Here is a 12,494-nt window from a genome sequence, read left to right as displayed (position 1 = left end):
CCTATCGGCTTGGGAACGCTGTACTGTGGTAATGGAGTTGCCATCAGGAGAAACTCTTCTATACAAATGTATATGTAAATATTTTGTCAAGTACTCTGTTTGCAAACGACACTTGTTTTTCAACAGTCATACTGATTGTGACTTGTCACATTATAAAGAGAGATGTGACTTCATCAGAGCTGCTGACTTCAACACAAATTTAAGTTTTGATTTATTCATCTCTCGACATATCAGCAATATCGTCTTACCTGTTAATAAATGTGAGAATATATATTTATATCTATTCAGTCTGTGTTGTATAATTCTGCCTTTTGGAACAACATACTCTACCTAAATAACATGCCAGTTATTTTCACTGAACCCCCATGGATCTTCCTTGGTTTATTGTCTGACCACTCAGGTTTATCTTCCAACAGTAAATTTTATTTATCACTCTAAACATCTATCTGTTAGCAGCTCATGCCGTCATGCACTGCAAACACATGTACATTGGACTATAAAATTATCAACTACATCATGTAGTGTACTTCTTTCATTTTGGAGCCCTATCCATTGGAAGGTTGAAGGCCATATCAATTAGAAGGTTGAAGACCATATCCATTAGACGGTTGAAGACCATATCCATTAGACGGTTGAAGGCCCTAACCATTGGAAGGTTGAAGGCCATATCTATTGGAAGGTTGAAGGCCATATCAATTGGTAGATTGAAGGCCATATCAATTATAAGGTTGAAGGCCATATCCATTAGACGGTTGAAGGCCCCATCCATTGGAAGGTTGAAGGCCCTATCCATTAGAAGGTTGGAGGCCCTATCCATTGGAAGGTTGAAGGCCATATCCATTGGAAGGTTGAAGGCCATATCATTGGAAGGTTGAAGGCAATATCCATTGGAAGGTTGAAGGCCACATAAATGATAGGTTGGAGACCATATCAATTAAAGGCTGAAGGCCATATCCATTGGAAGGTTGAAGGCCATATTAATTGGAAGGTTGAAGGCCATATCCATTGGTAGGTTTAAGGCCCTATCCATTGGAAGTTTGAAGGCCATATCCATTTAAAGTTGAAGGACATATCATTTGGAAGGTTGAAGGCCATATCATTGGAAGGTTGAAGGCCATATCCATTGGAAGGTTGAAGGCCATATCCATTGGAAGGTTGAAGGCCATATCCATTGGAAGGTTGAAGGCCATATTAATTGGAAGGTTGAAGGCCATATCCATTGGAAGGTTGAAGGCCATATCCATTGGAAGGTTGAAGGCCATATCCATTGGAAGGTTGAAGGCCATATTAATTGGAAGATTGAAGGCCATATCATTGGAAGGTTGAAGGCCATATCCATTGGAAGGTTGAAGGCCATATCCATTGGAAGGTTGAAGGCCATATCCATTGGAAGGTTGAAGGCCATATCCATTGGAAGGCTAAATGATATATTCAATGGGGGAAAAAGCTGAATGATATATATCCATTGGAAAAAAGATGAAGATCATATCGTTTTGAATGCTAAATGATATATATATCTATTGGACATCTACTGGAAGGACAGGGATAATATAGTTGTTAACCCTGTGACCTGTTCATGAAACTTGTATACCCAGACTATCCCCTACATGCCAATCTGTACGGGCTAGAGTAGGTCTTCAGCAACTCATTCTTCCCGTAAAAGGTGACAAAGCTTCTCGTAAGATGCAACTAACGGGATCGGGTGTTCAGGATTGATGACTTGGTTGATGCATGTCATCGTATCCCAATTGGGTGGATCGATGCTCATGACATCGATCACTTGACTGTCTGGTCCAGACTCGATTATTTACAGACAGCCATCATATAGCAGGAATATAGTTGAGTGCGGCGTTACACAACAAACAAACAAACAATATGTGTGGGTGGTGTAGCCAAGCGGTTGAAGCAGTTGCTTATCATTCTGAAAGCCCTGGTTCGATTCCCTACACGTGTTCAATGCTTGAAGCCTGTTGCTGATGCCCTCCCTATTGCTGGGATATTGTTAGTCGATCCCTGTGTTTAAATCCAATGAATTTTCTCTCTGTTAGTGTTAATGACCTGGCCACTCCACATAGCTGTCAATGTAGAAATAAGGTCTTTTCCCCTATGGAGGGGCTTGGGCATGGCTTGGACATCTGGCACAGAGATAGCTGGTACCTACACAGAGAGTCTCTAATCTTATTCAATACAAGCCTGGCAGTAAGGAGGTGTGTGGGATTGGATCAGGTCACTACAGGACTACCGTCTTATTGTCTGAATAGGCAATCAGACACTATACAATGTTTACACAGCCTTGACCAGCTTCTGTCCCAAGAGACAGGGCACCAGTCTAGGGGATAATTGCTGGATCTATCAGAGTCGCGAGGAGTCATAACGACACAATTTTCTTAATAAACATGACCAAGGCAGAGTCAGTGGGGTAATTTCTGGATCCATGACAGTCACGAGGAGTCATAACGACACAATTTTCTTTATAAACATGACCAAGGCAGAGTCAGTGGGATAATTTCTGGATCCATGACAGTCATGAGGAGTCATAACGACACAATTTTCTTTATAAACATGACCAGGGCAGAGTCACTGGGATAATTGCTGGATCCATGACAGTCACGAGGAGTCATAACGACACAATATTCATAATAAACATTATATAATGAACATTGTAACATACTGGGTAGTATTGTTTGGATGAGATCATGTCATTACTGATATATAGAGCTACAACAGGGGCATACGAGAAGTGTTGGTCACTCCAAACAAGTTATGGCTACCTAAGTTCGCCAGATAAAATGTGTGTTAAATATACTAAAATACAAACAACAAAGATTTAAGTCCTCTACAATATCTTAAAAACATTTATGCTAAGTTCAGACTACTGCAGTGATCATGTATTTAGTGAGTGAGTTGGGTTTAACGCCGCTTTTAACAGTATTCCGCGGCGTTAACAGTTATATCGCGGCGTGTCAGCTAAATGCGGGAGAAAGCCCGAAGTGATGCAGGTTTCAGATGTTTACCACTTCGATGAAACCCATGAGCACGGGTATGGTGCTGACAAATCTAGAAACATAATCGGGGCAAAACAGGATTCGAACCCACAATCATAGATTTCTGGCGTGCCCAAGGGACGCAACTCTGCACAGCGAATTGCGGCGACTTAGACGACTGGTAACTTAAGTAACTTTATGCATACTGATAGAGATGTTTTGGAAATTCTAGCACCAGGGCCCCAAGAAAAAATGGAACCCTGGTTAAACAAAAAACATTATGAGATGACAATAATTTAATATTTGCATTAATTTGTTGCAAATCTAAGAATAGATACCACTTGTTGTATCAATATGACGAGCCTATATCATCCTAACACATCCACTGATGGTATAAAATGCTGATCTCATATCCTACACTGGCCACAGGAGTTGATTCCTCCTGGGAAGATTATCATACGGAAATGTACTATAACTTATAGATCTGCTGCAATCCATTTAAGCTGAATGTGACCCAGGTTGTCATATACATATGTGGTAGATTACTAAATCATCAAAGAAACAAAGAGAGAATTACAGAGGAGAATTGGATCTCAATAGGCTCCCTAAGCAGTCTGCTGAGCATCTTACCGAGGCAAGTGAGTTAACTGACAATGAAAGTCCAGTTTCCACCCTTGCTGAACTAGGCAGGTATTATGGAGTTACATTTTGGCTGGACTAACGAGTCTATGCATAGTCCAATCAAAATCGCGCACCGAAATCGAAATCCAGTTCGTAGAGTGTCATGCAGATTTCGGTCGACTGCAGGATTTGCAAAGCATGTGCACCGCTAACTCGTTGTCAACAGATATTTTCTAAATCTCTCCATGTTTTTAATCAAGGTGCTCACGTCACGTGATTTGATGCACTTCGCGTTGTAAGACTCGTTTTATCACAATATAGATCTTGATTATTGATCAGATCATCTTGACTGGGTGCCACTGTTTTGTTGAAACAAATGAAAGTGATACGAGAGGTGGAATCTGATTGGTCAATAGGAGAGGCATGGAAAGGACATAACTCGTAATAGCCACTGGTGGCGCTATGATCGAGCCCAGGAATTCCAGCCTAGTTCGGCAAGGGTGGAAACTGGACTTTCAAAGTCAGTTAATTCTCTTGCCTCGGGAAGATGTCTGCTGAGAGGGAGACAATGTTCTGTAAACTCACGGGTTTCAGGGCTGTTCCGGCAGACAAGTTCTCCCCCTGTTTTGGGCATGAGGCTGTTCCTATCATCTCCCTCATCTTCTTGTAAGGAGGATATTACATTCTTTTTCTGTGCCATTTCTGTAAATGAAATGAACAAGACTGTAAATGACAAAAACATGTGTAACCAATTGAGCAAGAAATCAATTCAGATTTTAACTCCACTCTAGGAATGTGTTGGGATGAATGGCTCCCTTGACATTGACATGTGACCTGTCAACTAATTCCAATTCCAGTTGAGCTAATAACCATCAGTCCTCATGAAATAGTGATAATGCCATTATCTTCTAAAATTTATTTCAAAGCTTCAAGGATTCTTCAAAATGTTCACATTTTAATCAAAGTCATAAAATGCATAGCTGGAATATTTGAATGAACAAGATGAGACGTAACATGGAAGATTAATTACAGTCACTGATTGAACTTTCTACCCCCCTCTCTCGTAACATCCTCTCAATATAACATCAGACAGAGAAATGTCGATAAAGGCAAAGCCTTGGATCAGTGTAGACATGCAGGAAACTAACACTACCTTGCCCACTGTGAAGATCCAAATTAGGATTGATCTTCAGTAACCATGCTTGTCATAAGAGGCGATTAATAAGACGATTAGGTGATTAGGCTCATTGACTTGGTTGATGACAGTGATCATTTCCCAATTGTGTGAGTGAGTGAGTGAGTGAGGTTTTACGCCGCTTTTAGCAATATTCCAGCAATATCACGGCGGGGGACACCAGATATGGGCTTCACACATTGTGCCCATGTCGGGAATCGAACCCGGGTCTTCGGCGTGAGCAAACGCTTTAACTACTAGGCTACCCGATCGCCTCCCCAATTGTGTGGATCAATGTTAAATTTCAATCACTGGATTGTCTGGATTAGCACTTAAATTACAAACTGCCATCACATAGCTGGAATATTGCTGAGTGCGGCGTTAAACAATGAACAAACAATAATCCTTTACAAAAGGTTTAAACTGAGACCTGGATTTAAAAAATGATTTGACATAAAAAACAACAACATTATGCAAAATTTTACTTTTTGGAACGAGTGATTTTTATATAAAAGTTTTTTAAATACCAAGTCAGCAATTTTCACCTGTCTGGTTCAGACACATGGCAGACAGCATCAGCATCCATTCATGTCCCTGGTATGATGACACACTATCAGCCAGGTGATACATTGTCACCACAGATCCCTCATTAGTTATCTAGGTCACAAGTACTGAGGAACTTACTAGAGACCGGTCAAGAAACCCGAACTCCTTTTGTACCAGTGTTATATTTGTATGTAGTTGGACACTGCACTCAGCAATATTTCCAGGTATATGTATGTAACGGTGGCCTGTAAACACCTGAGTCTAGACTAGTGATTGATAACATGAACATCGATCAACACCCTCAGGGTATGATGACAAGATATCAACCACCCAACCCAACCCAGGAAGTCAACTCTTAAATGCTACAAGCATAGGTACTGGGGATCAAAGCTAACCCAGAATCCCTAGAAGAGTTAGAAATAGCAGTGGAGAACTAAAAGGATTTTGGACTGTAGACCATAGATGGACAGTTGATCGACAATTTCTTTCATACTCCAGGTGAGCTACATCTCAAGGGATGTTTTTATAGGGTGCACATGATCCTATTTGCATTCCAGCTTAATAATTCACACATCCTTATGGTAATACACTCAAACCTCTTCAAAATGGCATCAGGACTCAGAGTTTTATTATCTCGCTGCATGACAGAAAGAAATTATCGGAACCCACTGATGGCATGAAATGCGATCCAAGAACTCATAATGGCATATAAAAAGCATGCACCAAACGGTGTCATCCGTTTCAAACATTCACCAATGTCGACCACTGAGATGCATCATTTACTTCCTAAATACTTTGTCTGTGATGCAGCAGATGCTCTGGGATGATATTCTGTGAGAACCGTTTATCACATCTCAAACAGAAGATGGGCAAAAAGGGAAGTTTTTTTTATTCTCTAATAGTGTACCACTCCATTTCTGATAGGGATATTTTAATCTTTCGAAGATACACAAAACTGATTCTCATATGTCAAGCGTATACTTAAATAGAACGACATATCTGAGTACTAGTATCCCAATCAAACATTGAGTAGTATGTCATAATTGTTTCAACTTATTACTCATGAACTGATTATGTAGCATTAAATGTCCATATGGTTGCCACAGATGATATTACCAGGTGATGCTGGTATTATGGAATTTATCACACAAAGATGTTGAACTATAGCCTAGTTTACATGCACAACTTCGCCCCAGGGGGTATTTCACACCCAGGGGTAAATACACCCCATAAGGATATGAACTTTGCTCCACTTTTCGAGTTGGAGCATTTAACCCCCTGGGGTAAATTCTAAAAACATGTTTGTATATCAAAATTTACCTCTTAGGGTAAAAGTGTAAACCAGGCTTATGTCATCCCAACTGTGGGATCAAAGGATAAAGGTCTGTTACCCTTAATGAGGAAAGACCGCCCTCGTGGTCTAGTGGTAGAGCGTCCACCCGGAGAGCGCAAGGTCCAGGGTTCGATCCCCGCCCGCGTCCTACCAAAAGACGTTAAAAGGTGGTACTTGTTGTTACCCTGTCTGGCGCTCGGCATTAAGGGGCTAAAACAAGGACTGGTCGGCTCGGAGTCAGTATACTGTGTCTGAGTGGGGTATTCATGTTAAACTGTGGCATGGTATCTCAGCGAGCTAGCACTATAAATCGGCATCAGTCCGGACTAGTACAAGCAGCCACACACACACACGTACATGCATGTCGCTATATAAGTGCAATAATCTTTGACGCGACGTTAAACCCCATTTCACCTCACCTTAATGAGGAAATGCTTTGCTGAACAGATGCACACAGAATTATGCTGGAAAGATGTGTTGATGTCTTTTTAGGATGAGGTGAAATGGAGTTTATTGACACATTCAATATCATTAGACTTCTATAGCAACATGCATACATGTGTGTGGCTGCATGTTCTAGTCTAGATGTATGCTGGTTTTATAGTGCTAGCCTACTGAGATACCCTTCTCAGACACGGTATACTGACTCCGAGCCGACCAGTGCTTCTTTTTTCCATGACAGGCAGGGCAGCAACAATTACCAGGCAGATGATCTTTCCACTAGACGACGGAGACGGTCTGTACTTCTAAGACTTCCACTTTTAGTGAGTTCCCTGAAGTATGATCTGTACATGTCACAGAGTGATCTTCAAACTGTATGAATGTCAATGCTTGCAATAATATTTCGTTTTCATGTGTTTATTCAATATTTTTTTCTAAAACCGTTTTTTCAACTTTCTGAAAATGTTACAGACATTTCAGCAATATATTTACTGTATTCACCATATTAAGCACCCTGCTCCTACAAGCCCCCCGGCCAACTGCTAGACCAGTCTGTAAGTAGTCCTTATAGGAGCGGGGCGGTCGGGTAGGTGAGTGAGTGAGTGAGTATGATGGTTTTACACCACTTTTAGCATATTCCAGCAATATCACGGCAGACACCAGAAAATGGCTTCACATATTGTATCCAGATCGGGAATTGAACCCGGGTCTTCGACGTGACGAATGAACGCTTTAACCACTAGGCTACCCGACCGCCCCGCTCCCATTTAACTTGTGTATGGTTTTAATAAGTGCATCCCTTTGTCAATTTGTCTTTATTACAGCGAATACGGTAAACATATATTTCCAACACTGAAACTTCGAGTCCCATTTTTGGGATAATGGAGAAGACATTACACACAAACTGAAAAAAGAAGTACTTTTCACACAAGTTAACATGCTATCATTACTGTACAGATTTATAACTCAGTGGTTTAAAGATGCCATGCACATTTGCAACCACATCCCCAGAATTTATTACTCTATCGGATAAACTATATGATCAACCATGTTTGAGACTGTATTCCTGAAGGCAATATTAATCACAGCGTGACAATGATATATCACGTTAATGTTGCAGCAACTAGATGTTTTATCAATGGAAATGTGTTTGGAAAGTAGTATCGACTGGAGGATGAAGCCACCATTGAGGCCCCAGACTCTTCATGAAAACGTGATGAATGATAGTTTGTCCAGACTATCTCCCTCATGACTGATTATATGGTTTTGTGTTTGGGGGATTATAAATCACAGCCAGTTGGGGTATCATCTGAGGAAGAAGTCATTTGTTGTTGAAGAATGGTTTTAATACCAGATATTTTTTTACATTAAAAACAGACTCATTGCCGTCATTCCAAGATGTCTGATAGTTATCAGCCTTTTTTAATGGTAAAACATGATTTCTTTTAATAGGGTATGTTCCTAGTTCAGAGATTGTTTTTATGTTGAGTCAGCAATATGTTATGTCCAGCAGTAAGTATAGGTTTGAGCATGCAAACCAGGAGATGCAGTGTAAACCATGGTTATGTGTGGGTCAGCGTCAGACATTAGACATTAGACATTAGACTAACACTTAGTCTCTATATTCTTTTTATAAATATTTTATGAAAAATACAGATGTTAAATTATCTGAATACAATTAAAAGGAGTCCAGAGACTCCATTTTGAGAACCTGAAACTGCAGTAAATCTAACTGTTTGACTGGCACTACAGCTCTATCAGACTAAAGCTATAAGGTCACATATAGTTGATACTAAGTTTGGTGCCATGACACACAATCAGCCAGGTGATGAATGGTTACCAACCAATCCTCAGTTTACATGGCTCTCACAGCAAACATGGATTACTGGGGACCTGCTCCACCATGTGTCCTAAGTGTGCTTCTGGCCATGCTAAGAGGCTGATCATTGTTAGAAACAAAATTTTGCCAAAATTCACCAAAAGGAAGAGCAAAGATCTTTTACAGTGGATTTGTAGCAAAAATAGATTTCATGCAATGATACATTGGCGCCATGTCTGATTATGTATTGACACTCAAAAAACATTTTGAAAAGAAATGAATGGCCTTAACACATCTTCAGAATTTCAGCTATAAATACATAAACATGGATGGATGTAAGGGGAAGTTCTGAAGACGGGGGGATGATTATATACTGCTTCACCTTAGTTCCTCAAGTTTGCCCATTTTCCAGAGGCAACAGGGCGGTTGGGTAGCCTAGTGGTTAAAGCGTTCGCTCGTCATGACGGGAGACCCGGGTTCGATTCCCGACATGGGTACAATGTGTGAAGCCCATTTTCAGGCGTAAAACCATACTCGCTCACTCACTCCAGAGGTCACAGACCCCTGCATATTTTACTGACTCAACTGACGCAAGTTTTTCATGCAATGTCCACAACAAAACATTTCACTATAATGCAATTCCTTTTATATAAGGCTCAGAAGTTATCAATCATCCCTCGTAAGTACAGAAGCACTCTAATCAGGCAACAGAAGACATGTGTTGCAAAGTAGCCTAGCAAGAAATTCCTTCCCTTGAAGATATGCGTTATCTTAGAGTATTCTAACAATAGAAGATGTGTTATGCTTAGCATGTTGTGGTACACAGGGAGCTTACCAAGCAAATTAAACAATGTGTATAGTCTTACTGGAAAAGGGTAAGTGTGAGTGTGTGGATGTTAAAACTGCTTTCAACAATAGTTTCTTGGCTTCACACAGTTTCTTGGCTTCACACATAGTTCCCTGGCTTCACACACAGTTTCTTGGTTTTACATTTAGTTTCTTGGCTTCACATACTTTCATGATTTCACACAGTTTCTTGGCTTCACACACAGTTTCCTGACTTCACACATGGTATCTTGGCTTCCTGCATAGTTTCTTGGCCTCACACACAGTTTCTTGGCTTCACATAGTTTCTTGATTTCACATAGTTTCTTGGCTTCACATACAGTTTCTTGGCTTCACATAGTTTCTTGATTTCACATAGTTTCTTGGCTTCACACACAGTTTCTTGGCTTGACATAGTTTCTTGGCTTCAAACACAGTTTCTTGGCTTGACATAGTTTCTTGATTTCACATAGTTTCTTGGCTTCACACACAGTTTTTTGGCTTCACATAGTTTCTTGATTTCACATAGTTTCTTGATTTCATATAGCTTCATGGCTTCACACGCTACTCAAGTGTTGTATCAAACTTGGTCAATATAATGACACATATTGATGCCGAGGATCAGTCAACAGAAGGTTAGCAGTTTGGCTGCAGAAGATATTTGGACTTTAAACCAGGCCTTCACATACTTCATTGATCAGACGTACCTCATACATGTGGACAGTTTTATTTCTACCTTGACACCCATAGTGGCTGATTGCTCCAACCATCAATATCGACTTGGCCAAACCATATTTCTAGCAGTGAGGAACCTACTCCTAATACTCAGAGCTAAACCTGATAACAAAAATCAATGTTCTAAAGAGGCACTCCAGCATGGCCCTGCATCCGTGGGTTCCTCCAGACATGGAAACGGAGTTTCCTGTAGAGGCGATCTGGGAGTAAGTAAGCCTAATTCAACACTTTAATGTCTCTTACGCCTTCATGCAAAGGTCCATAATGCAGAAACAAAACTAATTAGATTTTTTTCTTTTTCTTTTACCTGTACCTTTGAGTAAGGCAATTTCAAAAATGAAATAAAAAAATGGGGTTCTCATGTTTTAAACTTGGGAGTAAGTTGTTCCAAATTCAATCATTTGAATTCCACTTTTCCTCCAGTAAACGTACATTGATTGAAATTTACTGATCAGTATAAAACAAACATACATTTTGAATTGATGTTATTTTTTTTTAAAAATTAAGTGTACTTTTTTCACGTTTTATATAAAATAAAAGATAAAATAATAATTCCACGTAGATACTTGAGACCATTCATACCACAAAAAAGTTGTAAAATATACAGGTTACAAGCCAAAAATAAGGACTTAGGAGCTATCTAAGATAGACTCTGCAATTTTGTCCAACAGCCAAACATCATGTAACTGTGCCCTGGAACACTCTTGGCATGTTTAGTTTTGTCACTCCTGAGCCAGATTTAAAAATAAACCTATTCAAAAGCTCTACTCAATTAAAAATTAATGCTGCCTGTACTGCTGTCCATGTACATGAATTAACCCTAAGTAGATAAGATAGTCGTTATCATGTTCTACTTACTGTAATAGATTCACAGAAATGTCTTGTTGATGATACGTCTAACTCATTGTAGCTGCTCGTACATTGTACCTGTTCAGATCTGTTTTTTGTCTTTTGTCTTTTCCGTAGTTCAAGCCAGCTGATCCCTGATTACAAAGTCTCCATGAATCAATGACACACTGAATGGTATTTGTGACACAACAAAACAATGTATGTAAACAGTATAAATGTAATGATTCCAAAAAGACGAAATTAACTCTTTGCGTTGGAATATATATTGTATGAAAACCCGAAATTTGAGATAGTTGTTTTCGCAGTAATCAAATTACGTTGAACAGATGCGTAAAACGTTGCGTGGGATCTGTCCGTAATCCACAACAAGACATCCGGAACCTCTTACATCTCATGCAAATCTTCCCTCCCCAGTTATCACCAGCTGCCCTGGCTTAACGCACAATCCCTTCCTCCACCGACATAGGTGCCTCTTGTAAGCAATGGACAACAATATGAACATTTAATTACACCGGCAAGTCTTGGAAATCCTGGGATCTGTTGTTCTGTCCTTGTACAAGAACAACTACCCTGACTCAAGAAGCACCCATAAACCACTTCATACAGAGTTATCTACCTTGTTTGATGATTACACAGACTTTAGAACAATGTTTCATTTTGACACTAAAATATATGTGAAATGAAAGCTCCTAGGGTACCTCCATCACAAAAAACTGGGGTGGGAGGGATTAAGGGGGATGGAGGGATGGGGAAGGGCAATTCAAGCATGAAATCACTGCAAAAGTTTGTGAACAACTATAAGTTGGGTGAGTGAGTGAGTTTGTTTTAAAACAGTGAGTGAGTGAGTTGGGTTTAACACCGCTTTTAACAGTATTCCAGTTATATCGCGGCGTGTCTGCTTAATGTGGGAGGAAAGCCCGAAGTGATGCAGGTCTCAAGACGTTTACCACTTCAGTGAAACCCACGAGCACGGGTATGGTGCTGACAAACCTAGAAAATAAATCGGGGCGAACCGGGATTCGAACCCACAATTATAGGTTTCTGGCATGCCCAAGGGACGCAACTCTGCACAGCGAATCGCGGCGCCTTAAACGACTGGGCCACCCGTGCCCCCGTTTTAAAACAGACCCAATAGATAGTTAAAGGCCATCCGACCCAATGTACGAA

General features: G+C 40.3%; 1 protein-coding gene across 3 annotated transcripts in view; it reads right to left on the bottom strand.

Moving 5' to 3' along the window:
- The window catches only part of LOC139443407 (uncharacterized), a 167,006-nt gene that overhangs the window by 51,868 nt on the left and 102,644 nt on the right, over positions 1 to 12,494 (bottom strand). For 2 of the 3 annotated variants that reach the window (XM_071224395.1, XM_071224397.1), the window contains one exon: positions 4,191 to 4,307. The exons of the other annotated variant lie outside the window; for it this stretch is intronic. In XM_071224395.1, the coding sequence (XP_071080496.1) occupies positions 4,191 to 4,307 (117 nt within the window). The remainder of the gene's footprint in view (positions 1 to 4,190; positions 4,308 to 12,494) is intronic. 3 annotated transcript variants of the gene reach the window in all.

Source organism: Haliotis cracherodii, unplaced genomic scaffold (assembly GCF_022045235.1).
Source record: "Haliotis cracherodii isolate W230 unplaced genomic scaffold, xgHalCrac1.p SCAF_5, whole genome shotgun sequence".
NCBI lineage: Eukaryota > Metazoa > Mollusca > Gastropoda > Lepetellida > Haliotidae > Haliotis > Haliotis cracherodii.
The sequence above is the reverse complement of the archived record's forward strand: the minus strand, read 5'-3'. Positions and strand labels throughout refer to the sequence as shown.